The sequence below is a fragment of the Haematobia irritans genome, chromosome 1, assembly GCF_050003625.1.
Source record: "Haematobia irritans isolate KBUSLIRL chromosome 1, ASM5000362v1, whole genome shotgun sequence".
NCBI lineage: Eukaryota > Metazoa > Arthropoda > Insecta > Diptera > Muscidae > Haematobia > Haematobia irritans.
The window spans coordinates 186,916,421-186,938,115 of NC_134397.1; the positions used below are offsets into that span (position 1 = coordinate 186,916,421).

At 25.9% G+C, this 21,695-nt stretch overlaps 1 protein-coding gene across 12 annotated transcripts in view; it reads left to right on the forward strand.

Moving 5' to 3' along the window:
• scrib (scribble planar cell polarity protein) overlaps positions 1–21,695 on the forward strand; it is a 712,308-nt gene that overhangs the window by 366,122 nt on the left and 324,491 nt on the right. For 11 of the 12 annotated variants that reach the window (XM_075292328.1, XM_075292330.1, XM_075292336.1 and 8 more), the window contains one exon: positions 3,271–3,555. The exons of the other annotated variant lie outside the window; for it this stretch is intronic. In XM_075292328.1, coding sequence (XP_075148443.1) covers positions 3,271–3,555 — 285 coding nt within the window. The remainder of the gene's footprint in view (positions 1–3,270; positions 3,556–21,695) is intronic. 12 annotated transcript variants of the gene reach the window in all.

Below are 21,695 nucleotides of genomic sequence, written 5' to 3' on the forward strand. Positions count from 1 at the left end.
GAAAAATATATTTCTATAGAAAATTTTGTCAAAAATTTATTTCTATAGAAAATTTTGTCAAAATTGAATTCCTGTAGACAATTTTGTCAGACCTTTATTTCGCTATAAAATTTTGTACATTTTTTTAAGGAAAATTTTGTCAAAATTTTATTTCTCTAGAAAATTTTGTCAACATTTTATTGCTATAGAAAATTATGTCCAAATTTTATTTCTATAGAAAATGTTGTCAAAATTTTATTTCTATAGAAAATTTTGTCAAAATTTTTTTTTCTATAGAAAATTTTGTCAAAATTTTATTTCTATAGAAAATGTGTGCAATTTTTTTCCATAAAAAATTTTTGCCAAATTTTATTTCTATAGAAAATCTTTGCACAATTTTATTTCTATAGAAAATTTTTGCAAAATTTTATTTCTATAGAAAATTTTGTCAAAATTTTATGTCTAGACAATTTTGTCAACATTTTATTTCTATAAAAAATTTTGTCAAAATTTTATTCCTATAGACAATCTTGTCAAAACTTTATTTCGCTTTAAAATTTTGTAATTTTTTTAAGGAAAATTTTGTCAAACTTTTATTTCTCTAGAAAATTTTGTCCACATTTTATTGCTATAGAAAATTATGTCAAAATTTTATTTCTATAGAAAATTTTGTCAAAATTTTTTTTCTATAGAAAATTTTGTCAAAATTTTATTTCTATAGACAATCTTGTCAAAACTTTATTTCGCTATAAAATTTTGTAATTTTTTTAAGGAAAAATTTGTCACACTTTTATTTCTCTAGAAATAGAAAATTATGTTAAAATTTTATTTCTATAGAAAATTTTGTCAAAATTGTATTTCTATAGACAATTTTGTCAAAATTTTATTTCTATAGCAAATTTTGTCAACATTTTATTGCTATAGAAAATTATGTCCAAATTTTATTTCTATAGAAAATTTTGTCAAAATTGTATTTCTATAGAAAATGTGTGCAATTTTTTTCCATAGAAAATTTTATTTCTATAGAAAATCTTTGCACAATTTTATTTCTATAGAAAATTTTTGCAAAATTTTATTGCTCTATAAAATTTTGTCAACATTTTATTTCTATAAAAAATTTTGTCAAAATTTTATTCCTATAGACAATCTTGTCAAAACTTTATTTCGCTATAAAATTTTGTAATTTTTTTAAGGAAAATTTTATCAAACTTTTATTTCTCTAGAAATATTTGTCCACATTTTATTGCTATAGAAAATTATGTCAAAATTTTATTTCTATAGAAAATTTTGTTAAAATTTTATTTCTATAGAAAATTTTGTCAACATTTTATTGCTATAGAAAATTATGTCCAAATTTTATTTCTATAGAAAATTTTGTCAAAATTGTATTTCTATAGAAAATGTGTGCAATTTTTTTCCATAGAAAATTTTTGCAAAATTTTATTTCTATAGAAAATCTTTGCACAATTTTATTTCTATAGAAAATTTTTGCAAAATTTTATTGCTCTATAAAATTTTGTCAACATTTTATTTCTATAAAAAATTTTGTCAAAATTTTATTCCTATAGACAATCTTGTCAAAACTTTATTTCGCTATAAAATTTTGTAATTTTTTTAAGGAAAATTTTATCAAACTTTTATTTCTCTAGAAATATTTGTCCACATTTTATTGCTATAGAAAATTATGTCAAAGTTTTATTTCTATAGAAAATTTTGTTAAAATTTTATTTCTATAGAAAATTTTGTCAAAATTTTATTTCTATAGAAAATTTTGTCAAAATTTTATTTCTGTAGAAAATGTGTGCAATTTTTTTTCCATAGAAAATTTTTGCAAAATTGTATTTCTACAGAAAATTTTGTCAAAATTTTATTTCTCTATAAAATTGTGTCAACATTTTATTTCAATAAAAAATTTTGTCAAAAATTTTATAGACAATCGTGTCAAAACTTTATTTCGCTATAAAGTTTTTTTTAAGGAAAATTTTGTCAAAATTTTATTTCTATAGAAAATTTTAGCAAAATTTTATTTCTATAGAAGTTTTTATGAAAATTTTATTTCTATAGAAAATTGTGTCAACTTTTTATTTCTATAGAAAATTTTGTCAACATTTGATTTCTCTAGAAAATTTTGTCAACATTTTATTGCTATAGAACATTATATCAAAATTTTATTTCTATAGAAAATTTTGTCAAAATTTTATTTCTACAGAAAATTTTGTCAAAATTTTATTTCTACAGAAAATGTGTGCAATTTTTTTTCCATAGAAAATTTTTGCAAAATTTTATTTCTATAGAAAATTTGTGCACAATTTTATTTCTATAGAAAATTTTTGCACAATTTTATTTTATAGAAAATTTTTGCAAAATTTTATTTCTATAAAAAATTTTATTTCTCTTATATAAAAATTACTTAAATTCGAATCCGAGGTGTCGCAATAATAATTACTATGTATCCTTAGTTAGAGTATACCTATTAATTCCTTCTAGGTTATTTTTTTACATTCGTAGTTTTTTTTAATTTTTTTTTTTAATGCTGATGTCTTCCATTCCAACGCGTTGTGCATCACTGATCCGTAAGTTTCATAATTCCAATAAACCCTATGTATGTAATTATTATAATTAATTGACCTCATCGAATTGGCTTAATCGTGATTGGCTTAATTTTTTGTTTCTTGACATTTTTTATTTGTTTGAGTTCTCGATAATCATCAGGATATTGCAAATTACACAATTATTTAATTAGACGAAATTGAATAACTTATGCACACACAAATATGGCTTTTTTTTTTGTTGCGTACATTTTGCATAATGTTTTAAATTTAAGTGTATTGCAAAAAGAAACAAGAGATACAACAACAACAAAAATTGACCAACAACAATTAACTTTATTTAAACATAAACAAAACAAAAAAAAAAATGATTTTCTCTTTTTTTCTCTCTCTTTCCTTTTTTTTCAATATATGTATAATTTATGTATTGAATGATTAACACCAAACAAAACAAAACAAAAAAACCAAATTTGCCATTTTAACCAACATTAAATAAAACGCAAATCTCCCCTACCATCTACCCGATAATATTTAACAAAATAATCGCAAAACAAAAAACAACAAACCTGCTCATCTTTGATTTTCCTAAAACAAAACAAAACAAAACAAAAAATTCCGAACATAAATACAAATCAACGCAAATACTTTTTGGTATTCACAAATCATTGTTCTGAAATTCGAAATCTATAACATCTACCTTGCCCTTCTCCCCACCCGCCACAAACAAAATTGCCATCAACAGCCAGCACCTTTAAGGCCTTTGACAAGTGAAGATTTTCAAGCAATGATACCGGCACATTTCCTTAGTGGTGGATCTCAACATCAGGTGCATGTGGCCCGACCAAATGAAGTGGGTGTGGCTGGTGTCACTGTTACCGTCAATAAGCCTGTTCCCGATATGCCTATGTTCCCAGCAGCTCCCACCGAATTGGGTCGTATTACCGAAACCATAACCAAGTCGACATTTACGGAAACGGTTATGACCCGAGTCACCGATAATCATTTAGCGGAACCCCTAATAAGTGAGGTGATTATCACAAGAAAAAACTACATCAAATAAACAAAAAAATCATCTTAATTCAATTAAATCTCTGCAATTATATCTATATAAATATATTTTAACTTTTTTTTTGTTGTATATTGTAAATTTGTTTTCCATCTGATGAGTATAAAATCAATGCTCTGCCACTTATTACTTACCTTAATTAAATTAACTGCAATTAAAAAAAAAAAAAAAAACAAAATTACAATAATTTTTATTAATAATAATCACCTACGCAAAATGATTTTCTTCTGCTCTTGGATAAATGCAATGCATAATAATTATCACTATCAACGCCACACTTACTACCACTTATAAAAAATTGCACATAAAACTAGCAAATATCACATCACCTCACCACCAACAACCAAGCCATGCACCTTCACCATTATCTCCATTTCCACCACGATTTATTTTTTTCCACCACTCATCAATCATTAGACATATCGCTCATACCATGCAATTTAACTAAATATAATCGGTTTGCAATCTACACTAACAATAGCCTACAATGATTTGAATCGTTTTTTTTATAAATTTTTAATTTGTTCATATTTTTAAAATTACCAGATTTTGTATTATATTTTTTTTTTAATTAAGATAATATTTTTTTGGATGGAATTGTTATCAATTTGCAGCACAATTTAACTAAAAAATTGATAAATTAAATATTTAAGAATCAAAAATGCAAATAGTATAGTCTAATTTTAAAATAATCCCTAACCTTGAACAAAGACCCCAGGGCTTGCAGGATAACTTTGATGTGTTAAATAATAATTATTTATTGTACATAAATTATTTAATATATCTGTATGATTGATGATTACTGTACGGTAAACCAGATGACAAGAAACTTGAATGTGACTTCGAAACGTATTTGAAGCTTTACACACAAAAAAAATCTGGTTCAATCACGAAATTAAATGATACAATTAATTTTTTAATTGAAATGTCTTCAACCACAGAAATGATAGTATCAATTAAAAAATTAATTGACAGTCAATTAAAAAATTAATAGATACTATTTATTTTTGTGATTGATTTTTGTTCCAATTAAAACATTTGTTGAATTAATTAAATTTTTAATTGAATATTTTTGAAAACTCAATTAAGAGTTTAATTGGAAAAATTTCCGTGAAATTTTTTTCTGTGCAGGAGAACTTTGATGTGTTAAATAATAATTATTTATTCTACACACGAAAAAATATTTTTCTGATTCAATCACGAAATTAATTGATACAATTAATTTTTTTAATTAAAATGTCTTCAATCACAGAAATGATAGTATAAAAAAATTAATTGATCAAATGAAAAATGATGGTATCAATTCAAAAATTAATTGCCAGTCAATTAAAAAATTAATTGATCCAATTAAAAACTTAATTGATACTATTAATTTGTGTGATTGATTTTTATTCCAATTAAAAAATTTGTTAAATCAAGTAAATTTTTAAGTGAATATTGTTTAAAACTCAATTAAGATTTTAATTGGAAAAATTTTCGTAAAATTTTTTTCTGTGTACATAAATTCTTTATATATATATATATATGTATGATTGATGATTACTATACGGTAAATCAGATGACCTGAAACTGGGACTTGGAAACATATTTGAAGCTTCACACAAACAAACAAATTTCTGGTTCAATTTCGAAATTAATTGATCCAATTAATTTTTTAATTGAAATGTCTTCAATCACTGAAATGATAGTATCAATTAAAAAATTAATTGATCCAATTAAAAAATTTATAGATACTATTTATTTTTGTTCCAATTAAAAAATTTGTTGAATTAATTAGATTTTTAATTGAATATTTTTTAAAACTCAATTAAGACTTTAATTGGAAAAAATATCGTGAAATTTTTTTCTGTGTTGTATTGTCAATAATTTTGATAACTTATAGGTGATATATGCCATTTTGACGAATAGTTTGTTTAGTTTTTAATACACAAAAACAAAATCTCATTAAGTCCCGAAATTAACTGATCCAATTAATTTTTTAATTGATTATAGTACTATAAAGGTAGTAATTACACAAAAACAAATCTGATTCAATCACGAAATTAATTGACCTTATTAATTTTTTAATTGAAATGTCTTCAATCACAAAAATGATAGTATCAATCATAGTTTTAATTAAAAAAAAATTAATTGATTTCATTAGCGAATTTCAATTAATTTTTTAATTGATTCAATTAAAGATTTAATTGAAGTTAAATGCAAAACTTAATAATTTTTAATTAAAAATGTAACTATTTTCATTTACTTTCTTAATTGACTTAGTGTTTTTAGTTTGATTAAAAAAGGATTTTTTGAAATAAATTTTTATTTAAAAATTAAAAAGAAAACGATCACTTTTTGTTTAAATGGCTTCCGCGTTTGATTAAAAAGTGAATTGTATCAATTAATTTTTTAATTAAAAATTTTAAAAATTTCAATCATTGACTTAATTAACTTAATGTTTCCGCCTGGATTAAAAAGTTAATTGTATCATTTAATTTATTCATTGGAAAAAATGTTCAACATCAATCAACTTTTTAATTGTAAATATTTTGGAAGAACTTCCAATTTTCAATTAATTTGGTAATTGATACATTTAAATGTACACAGAAAAAAATATCACCAAAATATTTCCAATTAAAAAGTTAATTGAAGTTGACAATTTTTTCAATTAATAAATTCATTGATACAATTAACTTTTTAATCATGATAGAAACATTAAGTTAATTAAGTCAATGATTGAAATTTTTAAAATGTTTAATTAAAAAATTAATTGATACAATTAACTTTTTAATCAAGTTCGGAAGACTAATTCAGTTAAAAAAAGTGCTGATTTTTTTTAAATTTTTAATTAAAAATGTATTTCAAACAATCATTTGTTAATCCAAATAAAAACTCTAAGCCAATCTAACTAAGTAATTAAAAATAGTTACCCTTTTTAATTAATAAATTAATTGCGTTTTGCAATCAACATCAATTAAATTTTTAATTGAATCAATTAAAAAATTAATTGAATTTTGCTGAAAAAATCAATTAATTTTTTAATCAAGAATTTTTTCTATGCCCAATTAAAACTGTGATTGATACTATCATTTTCGTGATTGAAGACATTTCAATTAAAAAATTAATTGGATCAATTAATTTGGTGATTGAATCAGAGAAAAAATTTTTTGTGTGTAATTAATGTTGGTTTAATAACTCAATTGATATCTCAATCGAGGCAATCAATAATTTATTGTTTCTAAATTAATAATTATTTTTCCTTTTGATGTTTCTTTATAATTTCTTATGGGTTTTTCGACTATAATTATTGCTGGAATTTTCTTTAGATGAGTCAAAATTTTATGAACCAAAGAATAGTATGAAACTAATTATTTATAAATATTTTGTTTATTTTTATGTTAGCCTGATATCCATGCAATAATAATAATATGTAATTTCAATAATAATGTTTAATTTTTTGTTTTATAAAAATTTAATATTATCATTTAATAATTTAATTGATTACTTTTTCAACTTCAATCAACATTTTAATTTGAAATATCTAAGATATATTATATATTAGATATATAGTGTATACATATCGCAATTTGTAGTCCAAACAATTATTACATTTAGAAGTTTTTTTTTAATTAATTCTCCCTGATTCTGCTCAGTGAAAAATTCATTTAAACAAATATAAAATAGGCTTGGTTTCTAAAGAGACTTTTTCAAATCTTTAAGAATTTATCGCGAAAAAAATTAGCACTACTACTCTTATTATATAGCCCCTCACACAAAAAAATTTATCAGATTCAATCGCAAAATTAATTGATCCAATTAATTTTTTAATTGAAACGTCTTCAATCACGAAAATGATAATATCAATCACAGTTTTAATTGAGCATGAAAAAATACTTAATGAAAAATTTTCATTAGCAAATATCAATAAATTTTTTAATTGATTCAATTAAATTTTTAATTGATATTGATTGGAAAATTCAATTATTTTTTTAATTAAAAACGAAACTATTTTTAATCGCTATACTATATTTCAATCGCTTTTTATAACTATTTTTAATCCTTTTTAGTTTGATTCAAAAATTCATAGTTTCAAAACAATTTTTAATTTGTAAGAAAAAATTAAAAAAAAAATTGATCAGCTGTTCTTTAACTCTTCTTTGGTTAAAAAGTTAATAGTATCAATTAATTTTTTAATTGAAAAAGTTTTCAATTTCAATCAAATTTTTGATTGGGAATAATTTGTGCTTACATTCCTCTCTATAAGATAAAATCATCCCTATACATACAAAAAAATTTCACGAAAATTTTTCCAATTAAAATTTTAATTGAGTTTTAAAAAATATTCAATTAAAAATTTAATTGATTCAACAAATTTTTTAATTGAAACAAAAATCAATCACAAAAATAATAGTATCAATTAATTTTTTAATTGGATCAATTAACTTTTTAATTGACCTTCAATTAATTTTTTAATTGATACTATCATTTCTGTGATTGAAGACATTTCAATTAAAAATTAATTGTATCAATTATTTCGTGATTGAATCAGAAAAAAATTTTTTGTGTGTAGTATTTTTTAATTATAATATTTTATTTTTTTTTTAAATTAAAAAACTAAATTATAGTAAAAACTAGTAAAAAGGTTGTTGTACAACAACTATAACGCAAAAAAAAGCGACCGAAGACCCAACAAAAAAAGCGTCGCCAAAAAAGTAGTGAAAATGTTCTTTTTGGATCCGGAAGTGGGACAGAATTGGCTCAGAAGCGATGAATTGAACATGGGCTTGTCATAGGACGGATATCCAGCACTTCAACAGCAGTTGAATTGAATTTGCATTACTTCTTAAGGAGTGATCCGAATTCAGTGTTTTCAATGTGAATTAAAAAATTTAGTGATATTTTGCCAAATAATTAATTAAAAGTTTTTTTTTTTTATTTTAATGTGAAAAAGCGAGTTATAAAAAATTGAATTAATAGAACTGGAAGTAGATAAAATAAAGAGCATTTTTGGGAGGACATGTTTGGAAGTGCTTTTAAAATAGTGCCTTTGGAAGAACTTCCAATTTGTTTTTGCTGGGTAGTTTAGCCGGATTTAATTTAATTTGGGTATATGTATTATTTGCAGTTAGAAGTAACTAATTCAATTGGTAAGTACTTGCTTCTAGACTAATTCACAATGGACTGAATAGTCTAAGTGAGCCTGAATCTTAATCGGGCTGCCACTTTAACCTAACCTAGACTAAAATAAAAATTTCGATAATATTTTTAGTTGGATATTTTTTTTAAATAAAAATGATCAATATTTTTTTTAACTGACTTTAATATTTAATGTGATCAAAAACTTACTTTTTCATTAATTAACATTTTAATCAAAAATTTACTTTTTAATAAAATTTAATTAATTATTTTTTAGTCGATTATAGTTTAAACTTGAATTTATTTATTTTTTATATCCTAAACCTCATAGTGGTCAGGGCATAATAACTTTGATCTGCCTAAACCTGTGTCTAGCAGAAATATTGATTTTAGATCCAATAAAATATATACCGATCAACTCAGAATAACCTCCTAAGTCGATCTAGCCCTTGGTGTCCGTCCGTCCATTTATTTGGTGTTTGCAGGATTCCGGTCGCATTTATTGACTGATTTCGATGAAATTGGATACAGAGTGTTTTTTTTTTTGACATAAGGACGAACGCTATTGAAGTTGAAAAAAATCGGGTCAAATTTAGATATAGCTCCCATATATCTGTATCCCCTGATTTTCCCAAAATTTGGCTATAAATAAGTCCCTCAGTTATCAACCGATCTCACTCAAAGTTGGCCAAATATAATCTTCTATAGTAACTACTTACTATACGTGCGAAAAATCATCGAAATCGTTTCAGATTTAGGTATAGCTATAGCTCCCATATATATGTATCGCCCGATTTCGACAAATGTGGTCACATTGCGCTTCCATTCTTCAAGTGTACAAAAATTCATCGAAATCGGTTCATATTTAGATATAGCTCCCATATGTATGCATCGCCCTATTTTGCCAAACATGGCCATTAAACCTTCATTTATTACCTGCTCTTACTCGAAAACTTTGCTTACTCTAATCTTCCGATCAACTCAGAATAACCTCCTTAATCGAACTAGCCCTTGGTGTCCGTCCGTCCATATATTTGGTGTTCGCAGGATTCCTGTAGCATTTATTGACTGATGTCGATGAAATTGGGTACAGAGTGTTTTTTGTTTTTTTTGACATGGGTTCGATTCCTGCTTCGACCGAACACCAAAAAAGTTTTTCAGCGGTGTATTATCCCACCTCAGTAATGTTGGTGACATTTCTGAGGGTTTCAAAGCTTCTCTAAGCGGTTTCACTGCAATGTGGAACACCGTTCGGACTCGGCTATAAAAAGGAGGTCCCTTGAGCTTAACATGGAATCGAGCAGCACTCAGTGATAAGAGAGAAGTTCACCAATGTGGTATCACAATGGACTGAATAGTCTTAAATGAGCCTGATACATCGGGCTGCCACATAACCTAACCTAACCTGACCTACTCAAACACTTGGCCTACTCTAATTGTACTAACAGTATGTATAAAATTTCATCGAAATCGGTTCAGATTTAGATGTAGTTTCCATATATATGTATCGCCCGATTTTCCCAAATTTCGCCATAATACTCTTATTTATTAACCATTGTTATTCAAATTTCAAACTTTAAAATGTTAGCCGATCATATTTAGACTTACATGACTTACGATCCAATTGAGATCTAGTCTCTTCATCTAAGTTGTCTAAATTGATTTGTGGAAAGTAGATATGATGGCCACACTCAAAAAAAGTTTACTTGGATCCAAAGATTTTGACCTTCCCTGAAGGATTTTGAGGATTGATTCCGAGCCAAAGATGCGGCTTCTTTAAAATAAAGAATATTTTTATACCCTCCACCATAGGATGGGGGTATATTAACTTTGTCATTCCGTGTGTAACACATCGAAATATTGCTCTAAGACCCCATAAGGTATATATATTCTGGGTCGTGGTGAAATTCTGAGTCGATCTGAGCATATCCGTCCGTCCGTCCGTCCGTCCGTCCGTCTGTCTGTTGAAATCACGCTAACTTCCGAACGAAATATGCTATCGACTTGAAACTTGGCACAAGTAGTTGTTATTGATGTACGTCGGATGGTATTGCAAATGGGCCATATCGGTCCACTTTTACATATAGCCCCCATATAAACTGACCCCCAAATTTGGCTTGCGATTGCTCTAAGAGAAGCAAATTGCATCCGATCCGGCTGAAATTTGGTACATGGCGTTAGTATATGGTCTCTAACAACCATGCAAAAATTGGTCCACAGCGGTCCATAATTATATATAGCCTCCATATAAACCGATCCCCAGATTTGGCTTGCGGAGCCTCAAAGAGAAGCAAATTTCATCCGATCCGGCTGAAATTTGGTACATGGTAGTAGTATATGGTCTCTAACAACCATGCAAAAATTGGTCCATATCGGTCCATATCGGTCCATAATTATATATAGCCCCCATATAAACCGATCCCCAGATTTGAACTCCGGAGCCTCTTAGAGGAGCAAAATTCATCCGATCCGGTTGAAATTTGGTACGTGGTGTTAGTATATGGTCTCTAACAACCATGCAAAAATTGGTCCATATCGGTCTATAGTTATATATAGCCGATCCCCAATCACACAAAAATTGGTCCACATCGGTTCATAATCATACTTGCCACTCGAGAAAAAATAATCTAGCAAAATTTTATTTCTATAGAAAATTTTGTCAAAATTTTATTTCTATAGAAAATTTTGTTGAAATTTTATTCCTATAGAAAATTTTGTCAAAATTTTATTTCTATAGAAAATTTTGGCAAACTTTTATTTCTATAAAAAATTTCAAAATTTTAATTCTATAGAGAATGTTGTCAAAATTTTAAATCTTTTGAAAATTTTGTAAAAATTTTATTTCTATAGAAAATTTTGTTAAGATCGTATTTCTATAGAAAATTTTGTCCAAATTTTATTTCCAATTCTTCAAAATTGTATTTTGTCAAAATTTTATTTCTATAGAAAATTTTGTCAAACTTAAATATATACGTATTTAATCGGACATTTTAAGTTAAATATATACCACGTATGGACTACGTGGTATATATTACGGTATTAGGAAGTTTTAAGATACCTTGTAATCGGCAAAAGTTACCGCAACCCAAGTAATTCGATTGTGGATGACAGTCTTCAGTAGAAGTTTCTACGCAATCCATGGTGGAGGGTACATAAGCTTCGGCCTGGCCGAACTTACGGCCGTATATACTTGTTAGCTTTAAATCTAGGACCAATAAAATTAAAATTAGAATACAGAGCTCATTTATCACACTGAAAAAAAAGCATACTCGGTTCCAAAGATTTTGTGTTTACTTTAAAAAATTTGGTATTGATTCCGAGCCAAAGAAGCGGAGAATACAAGTAAGGATACTTTTAAGACACAATTCTCTTTTAAATTTAGGTTTTGTGTACTTGCTTCTAGGAAGCAAATTTTATTTTGCTTAAAAACGAGTTAACGGCAACTTTATTTTCCAAAGTAGGACTCGATTTCCAGTAGAAATTATGCTATGTTTGAAGTAAAAAACTTCTTTAAAATAAAGTGTTCAAAAACATGTCCTATATTTGAACGATTTTTTGCTTTGTAGTCAAGATGCCAAAAGACAACAAATTTAAAAACAATTTCATTAAATTTAAAGAATTTTTCAGAATTATTATAGTCAAGTTGACCTTAGCCTATAAATTTTGTCTTTCATGTTAAGATACCCATTTTTAAGTCAAATCACTTTATTATAAGGACAATACGACTTCATTGAAAAGTTTATCGACTTTTGGACAAGGAAAATAACTTTATTTTAGAGAAATGCGTCTTCTATGCTAAGCAAAATTTGTATTCGTATTTTAAAGACATGAAATCTTTGACCTCACGACAATATTTTTTTCAGTGCAAATTGTCATTCTCTTTTCGCGGTTTATTAATAAAGGTACTCACGTACAAACAAATGTCAGTCTAAAAATCCAAACTATAACGGATGCTTCAAAGTAAAAAATGTTTCCTTAATTCCAAAAAAAAAAAAATATCCAAACCAAAGACGCTAAATCCTCAAAATAAGTCTTAGCCTATATTTGAAACGTTTTTATCTTAAATCTAAAGTTTTAATATTTCAGTTAATTTAAGGACAATTTCTTTAAATCAAAAATGTGTTTCTATACTTTAAGGAAAAGTAGCCTTAGTTCAAAGACATGCGACTTTAACGGAGGGACGCGAATTTACAAAATTTGTATCTTAAATTTAATGAAAAACAATTTTGAAGCAAAGATTTTAAACTTTATTTTAATTAAAATTTCATTATTTTAAAGAAATTTGTCCTTAATAATTTGTAAATTTCGCATCCTAAAATTTAGGTTGCGTAATCTGTAGTATCACGTAAATATTTTTTTCAGTGCATAACAATATCTTTAAATTAATCAAATTTCTCAAAACTCCCGTAGAAACTTTCATGATTGCACATTTCTGAAAATGAACCAAGTTCAGAGACAATCCCAATGAACCTGGCCTATATCACTTTGGTAATATAAACCACCATGCAAAGGCCTAACTAACTAACGACCACTCTCGCTTTTCGTTTCGTTGGCAAACGTAAATTTCATTTTCATCATTGCGAGGGAGTATTAAAACCATTGCAGCAGCAGTAGCCTTATCTCCTAGTGGTGCTGTCATTTCCTCAAATTACATGGCCTCCATCCGAGTCGCGCAACATGTCTTTTATTTCATATTTCCAAACGCCACACCCGCAACGCCCCGCCCACCATCCGCGGAAAAAACACAGGATTTCAAATTTTGAGAGTTGTTGGAATAACGAGCATCTCGTGCAACCTGCTGTCCTAGTGGCATCAGCATCAAGACGCGGAAACACCATAAATTTGTTATAAAAATATAATGTCAGCCGGTATGGTACTTCAATCTGAAGGTGGTTTAGTTGAAAGCCGTTGAGTCTCTTTTTAGACCACATTTTCCTGGGCGTGGGTCTTGTTGGTCGTTTTTTTGTGTTTTGTTCTTTAACTACCTGTCGCAGTTTCATTTTAACTGCAATCTCATGATGGCATTGAGCATCATGGATGTTTCTGATGTGTTGCTACTTTTTTTTTGAGCGGATATGAAGGCCATTTACCAAGGAAGACCTGATGTTTAAAATTTTATGACTGCAATTTTGTGGCATGAGTTGAGTTACCGTGTATTTGTTTTTTTTTTTTTTTTGTCATGAATTTAATGACATCACATTTTTCATTGGAAATCAAATCATATTTTTAAAGATTGGTTGGAGCGTTTTTTTTTTGTTTCATTTAAAATTTTATCAAATTTCTTAAAACGGAAAGGGGGCGGTGAAAACAGATGTTTCATTATTACATCAGCTTCGAGTGAAGTATTGCAGACCAAAAATTGTAATGTGGCAAATGTGCTGGGATGCCCTTTATAGCAAATTTATAAATTGAATAGAATCAATTTTTTCATTACAACTTTAATTTACTTTATGATGATTTTTAAATAAACTCAGTTTTGTGATTTTTCTGTGACTCACTCTCACTCATCATGGAAGTGCCTAAAGTTTATGGGTTATTTTTTTTCGCCATGGATCACAGAAAAAAAATATCACCTAAATATTCCCAATTAAAAAAGTTTATTGAAGTTGAAAACTCTAAACTCGGAAGAGTAAGACATTTACAAAAGTTATGGACATTGTTTTATTTTAAATTCCTAAATTTTTGAATCAAACTAAAAAGGATTAAATATAGTTATAGAAAGTGATTGAAATATAGTATACACAGAAAAAAATTTTTCCAATTAAAATTTCAATTGAGTTTTAAAAAATATTCAATTAAAAATTTAATTGATTCAACAAATTTTTTAATTGAAACAAAAACCATTCACAAACATTAATAGTATCAATTAATTTTTTAATTGGAACAATTAATTTTTTAATTCTGTGACATTTCAATTAAAAATTAAAATTAATTTAATTAATTTCGTGATTGAATCAGAAAAAAACAAAAATATACGGCCGTAAGTTCGGCCAGGCCGAATCTTATGTACCCTCCACCATGTATTGCGTAGAAGCTTTGTGTCATACACAAATTTCAACTCAGATGGTTGTTAAATATCATATACTACCAACACGTACCAAATTTCAACCAGATCGGATGAATTTTGAACTTCTCCAAAAGGCACCGGAGGTCAAATCTGGGGATCGGTTTGGGAGCTATATATTATTATGGACTGATAGGAACCAATTCCTGCATGGTTGTTGGATACCCTATACTATCGTCACGTACCAAATTTCAACCGAATGGGAAGAATTTTGCTCTTCCAAGGTGCTCCAGAGGTCAAATCTGGGGATCGGTTTATGTGGGGCCTATATATAATTATGGACCGATATCGACCAATTTTTGCATGGGTGTTTGAGGCCATATATTAACATCACGTACCAAATTTCAACTGAATCATATCAATTTTGGTCTTCCAAGAGGCTCCGGAGGTCAAATCTGGTGGTCGGTTTATATGGGGGCTATATATAATTATGGACCGATATGGACCAATTTTTGCATGGTTATTAGAGACCATATACTAACACCATGTACCAAATTGCAGCCGGATCGGGTGAAATTTGCTTCTATTAGAGGCTCCGCAAGCCAAATCGGGGGATCGGTTTATATGGGGGCTATATATAATTATGGACCGATATGGACCAATTTTTGCATGGTTATTAGAGACCATATACTAACACCATGTACCCAATTTTCAGCCGGATCGGATGAAGATTGTTTCTCTTAGAGGCTCTGCACGCCAAATCGGGGGATCGGTTTATATGGGGGCTATATATAATTATGAACCGATGTGGACCAATTTTTGCGTGGTTGTTAGAGACCATATACTAACACCATGTACCCACCTTCAGCCGGATCGGATGAAAATTGTTTCTCTTAGAGGCTCCGAAAGCCAAATCGGGGGATCGGTTTATATGGGGGCTATATATAATTATGGACCGATGTGGACCAATTTTTGCATGGTTGTAAGCGACCTTATACTAACACCATGTACCAAATTTCAGCCGGATCGGATGAAATTTGCTTCTCTTAGAGGCTCCGAAAGCCAAATCGGGGGATCGGTTTATATGGGGGCTACATATAATTATGAACCGATGTGGACCAATTTTTGCACGGTTGTTAGAGACCATATACTAACACCATGTACCGAATTTCGGCCGGATCGGATGAAATTTGCTTCTCTTAGAGGCCTCGCAAGCCAAATTTAGGGGTCCGTTTATATGGGGGCTATACGTAAAAGTGGACCGATATGGCCCATTTGCAATACCATCCGACCTACATCAATAACAACTACTTGCGCCAAGTTTCATGTCGAGAGCGTGTTTCGTTCGGAAGTTAGCGTGATTTAAACAGACGGACGGACATGCTCAGATCGACTCAGAATTTCACCACGACCCAGAATATATGTGTACTTTATGGGGTCTTAGAGCAATATTTCGATGTGTTACAAACGGAATGACAAAGTTAATATACCCCCCATCCTATGGTGGAGGGTATAATAAATAAATTGTTTAATCAAGTATTTCTTGATGCTCAATAAAAACTGTGATTGATAGTATCATTTTCGTGATTAGAGGCATTTCAATTAATCAATTAATTGGATCAATTAATTTTGTGATTGAATCTAAAAAAAATGTGTGTTAGGATAATAGGCGCAAATTTAGTTTACAACTGCTCATAATTTGTTATAAAAAATTAGTTTATATAGCGTCAATGTCAGATTTTGAATTTAAATTTAAAATAGAATATAAAACGGCTGTGATTAAGAATTTATACACAGAAAAAAAAATATCATCGAAAATATTTCCAATTTAAAAAAAGTTTCATTGAAGTTAAAAAAGTAATCAATTCAAATAGTAACTGATACAATTAGTAACTTTTTAATCAAATTAAAAATTTAAAAAAAAATATTTTTATTAAATTAAAAAATAAATTATAGCCTGAAATTATTAGTTGCTATATAATAATACAATAAATAAATAATTATTTGAGTTCAGAGACCAAAAAAAAATTGAACACACAAAAAAATATTTTTCTGATTCAATCACGAAATTAATTGATTTAATTAATTAATTTTTTAATTGAAATGTCTTCAATCACAGAAATGATAGTATCAATTAAAAAATTAATTGACAGTCAATTAAAAAATTAATTGATCCAGTTAAAAACTTAATTGATACTATTAATTTGTGATTTATTTTTATTTCAATTAAAAAATTTGTTGAATCAATTAAATTTTTAAGTGTATATTTTTTAAAACTCAATTAAGATTTTAATTGGACAAATTTTCGTAATTTTTTTTTCAGGAAGTAATAAATTAATTTTTTAATCTAGTAGTATTTTTTTATTGCCTATAAAAAGCCTTTTGCATGAGTTTAGCAATTTCTATTAACTGGTTAGTTATTATTAATTTTTAGTAAATAAAAAGAACGAATTATTTGTTGATATTTTTGTTCTGTGCCCTTCTATATTTTGGTGATATTTTTGTTCTGTGCCCTTCAAAAAGAAGTGATGGATTTTTTTGTAATTTTTAAAAATATATTTGTTGCAAACAGTACATTTTTTTATTGAACTAAAACACTAAGTCAGATAAGAAATTAATTAAAATTAATTGAGTTTTGCAATCACCATCAATTAAATATTTAATTGTATCAATTAAAAAATTAATTGAAATTTGCTAATGAAATCAATTTTTTAATCAAGTACTTTTTTAATGTCCAATTAAACCTATGATTGATACTATCATTTTCGTGATTGAAAATATTTCAATTAAAAAATTAATTGGATCAATTAATTTCGTGATTGAATCAGAAAAAAATGTTTTGCCTGTACCAGAAATATTTATTTTAGACCCTATTCAATGTATACCGATTGACTCTGAATGATCTCCTGAATCGATCTCGTCATTGTTGTCCGTCCGTCCGTCCATTTTCGCAAGATTGCGGTCGCATTTATCAATCGATTTTGATAAAATTTGGTACATGGTGTTTTTTTTTTTGACACATGGACGAACGCTTTTGAATTTGAAAAAAAATCAAACTTAGATATGCTTTCATATATATATATTTATCGTCCAATTTCGACAAATGCGGCCACATTGCGCTTTTTCACTGACCGATCGTCGTTAAATTTGGCACAAAGTAATTTTATTAACCATCGTTTAAATATGCAAAATTTCATCGCACTCCGTTGAGATTTAGATATAGCTCCCATTAGATATACCATCCCATTCTAATTGAACGATTTCCTCTATTTCATTAATGGACTCACTACTAGTGGCATACTGATTAATATCATTATACTCGTACCATTTCTGTGCAAAATCATGTCATTGCACTGAATAGCCTAAGTGAACCTAAAATATCGGTCTTACACTATACGAAACCTACCAGCACAATTCTATTATTAATAAACGTCTATTTTGGCCCTCTTACTTTACACAGATATTTTTTTAAATATAGCCACTTGTAAAATGTTTCCCTTTTCCCAAAGCAAAACTTAATTTGCTCATTTCCTTGGTATTGCTGACATTTTGTCAGAGAGCAAAGATATTGTCATATTTTTTTTTTCATTTGGGTTTTAAAATTTTATCATTTCTCTGATGTTTTACAGTTGAACATCTCACTTTTATTACCTTCATATTTATCAACATTAAAAGAAGCAATCAAAATATGAGCAATAGCAGCACATATACAAAACGTTAAACAAATAAAATCATACCACCATATGTTTGGGATGTACAATAGAATAGGCTGAATGCAAATTCGCAGATAGGCAGTTTTATTTCTATAGAAAATTTTGTCAAAATTTTATTTCTATAGACTATTTTGTCAAAATTTTATTTCTATAGACTATTTTGTCAAAATTTTATTTCTATAGACTATTTTGTCAAAATTTTATTTCTGCAGAAAAATTTGTACAAATTTTATTTCTATAGAAAATTTTGTCAAAATGTTATTACTATAGAAAATTTTGTCAAAATTTTAATTCTATCGAAAATTTTGTCAAAATTTAATTTCTATAGCAAATGTTGTTTTATTTTTATAGAAAATTTTATCAAAATTTTATTTCTATAGAAAATTCTGTCAAAATTGTATTTTATAGAAAATTTTGTCAAAATTTTATTTCTATAGAAATTTTTCTCAAAATTTTATTTCTATAGAAAAATTTTGTCAACATTTTATTTCTATAGAAAATTTTATCAAAATTTTATTTCTATAGAAATTTTTCTCAAAATTTTATTTCTATAAAAATATTATTTCTATAGAAAATGTTGTCAAAATTTTATTTCTATAGAAAATTTTGTCAAAATTTTATTTCTATAGAAAATTTTGTCAAAATTTTATTTCTATAGAAAATTTTGTCAAAATTTTATTTCTATAGAAAATTTTGTCAAAATGTTATTTTTGTAGAAAATTTTATCAAAGTTTTATTTCTATAGAAAATTTTGTCAAAATTTTATTTCTATAGAAAATTTTGTCAAAATTTTATTTTTATAGAAAATTTTGTCAAAATTTTATTTCTACAGAAAAATTTCTCAAAATATTTTTTCTATATAAAATTTTGTCAAAATTTAATTTCTATAGAAAATTTTGTCAAAATTTTATTTCTATAGACAATTTTGTCAAAATTTTATTTCTATAGAAAATTTTGTCAAAATTTTATTTCTATAAAAAATTTTGTCAAAATTTTATTTCTATAGAAAATTTTGTCAAAATGTTATTTTTGTAGGAAATTTTATCAAAGTTTTATTTCTATAGAAAATTTTGTCAAAACTTTATTTCTATAGAAAATTTTGTCAAAATTTTATTTCTATAGAAAATTTTGTCAAAATTTTATTTCTATAAAAAATTTTGTCAAAATTTTATTTCTATAGAAAATTTTGTTAAAATTTTATTTCTATAGAAAATTTTGTCCAAATTTTATTTCTATAGAAAACTTTGTTAAAATTTTATTTCTATAGAAAATTTTGTCAAAATTTTATTTCTATAGGATATTTTGTCAAAATTTTATTTCTATAGAAAATTTTGTCAAAAGTTTATTTCTATAGAAAATTTTGTCAAAATTTTGTTTCTATAGAAAATTTTGTCAAAATTTTATTTCTATAGAAAATTTTGTCAAAATTTTATTTATATAGAAAATTTTGTCAAAATTTCATTTCTATTGAAAAATATCGTAAAATTTTTATTTCTATAAAAAATTTTCTCAAAATTTTATTTCTATAAAAAATTTTCTCAAAATTTTATTTCTATAAAAAATTTTCTCAAAATTTTATTTCTATTGAGAAATAAAAATTGTTGTCCAAATTTTATTTCTATAGAAAATTTTGTCAAAATTTTATTTCCATAGAAAATTTTGTCAACATTTTATTTTGATAGAAAATTTTGCCAAAATTTTATTTCTTTTGATAAATTTGTCAACAATTTACTTCTATAGAAAATTTGGTCAAAATTTTATTTCTATAGAAAATTCTGTCAAAATTGTATTTTATAGAAAATTTTGTCAAAATTGTATTTCTATAGAAAAAATTTATCAAAATATTATTTCTATAGAAAATGTTGTCAACCTTTTTATTTCATTTCTATGCAAATGTTGTCAAAATTTTATTTCTATAGAAAATTTTATCAAAATTTTATTTCTATAGAAAATTCTGTCAAAATTGTATTTTATAGAAAATTTTGTCAAAATTTTATTTCTATAGAAATTTTTCTCAAAATTTTATTTCTATAGAAAAATTTTGTCAACATTTTATTTTGATAGAAAATTTTGTCAAAATTTTATTTCTTTTGAAAAATTTGTCAACATTTTATTTCTATAGAAAATTTTATCAAAATTTTATTTCTATAGAAATTTTTCTCAAAATTTTATTTCTATAAAAATATTATTTCTATAGAAAATTTTGTCAAAATTTTATTTCTATAGAAAATTTTGTCAAAATGTTATTTTTGTAGAAAATTTTATCAAAGTTTTATTTCTATAGAAAATTTTGTCAAAATTTTATTTCTATAGAAAATTTTGTCATAATTTTATTTCTATAGAAAATTTTGTCAAAATTTTATTTCTACAGAAAAATTTCTCAAAATATTTTTTCTATAGAAAATTTTGTCAAAATTAAATTTCTATCGAAAATTTTGTCAAAATTTTATTTCTATAGGAAATTTTGTCAAAATTTTATTTCTATAGAAAATTTTGTCAAAATGTTATTTCTATAGAAAATTTTGTTAAAATTTTATTTCTATAGAAAATTTTGTCAACATTTTATTTCTATAAAAATTTTGTCCAAATTTTATTTCCATAAAAAATCATGTCAAAATTTTGTTTCTACAGAAAATGTTGTCCAAATTTTATTTCTATAGAAAATTTTGCAAAAATTTTATTTCCATGAAAAATTTTGTCAAACTTGTATTTCTACAGAAAATATGTTATTGTCAAAATTTTATTTCTACAGAAAATTTTGTCGAAATTTCATTTCTATTGAAAAATATCGTAAAATTTTTATTTCAATAAAAAAATTTCTCAAAATTGTATTTCTATTGAGAAAGTTTGTCAAAATTTTATTTCCATAGAAAATTTTGTCAACATTTTATGTTGATCGAAAATTTTGTCAAAATTTTATTTCTTTTGAAAAATTTGTCAACATTTTATTTCTATAGAAAATTTTTTCAAAATTTTATTTCTATAGAATTTTTTTCAAAATTTTATTTCTATAGAAAATGTTGTCAACATTTTATTTCTATAGAAAATTTTGTCAAAATTTCATTGCTATAGAAAATTTTGTCAACATTTTATTTCTATAAAAAATTTTGTCAAATTTATTTTCTATAGAAAATTTTGTCAAAAATTTATTTCTGTATAGAATATTTTATCAAAACTTTATTTCTATAGAAAATTTTGTCAAAATTTTATTTCTATGGAATATTTTGTCAAAATATAATTTCTATAGAAAATTTTGTTAAAATTGT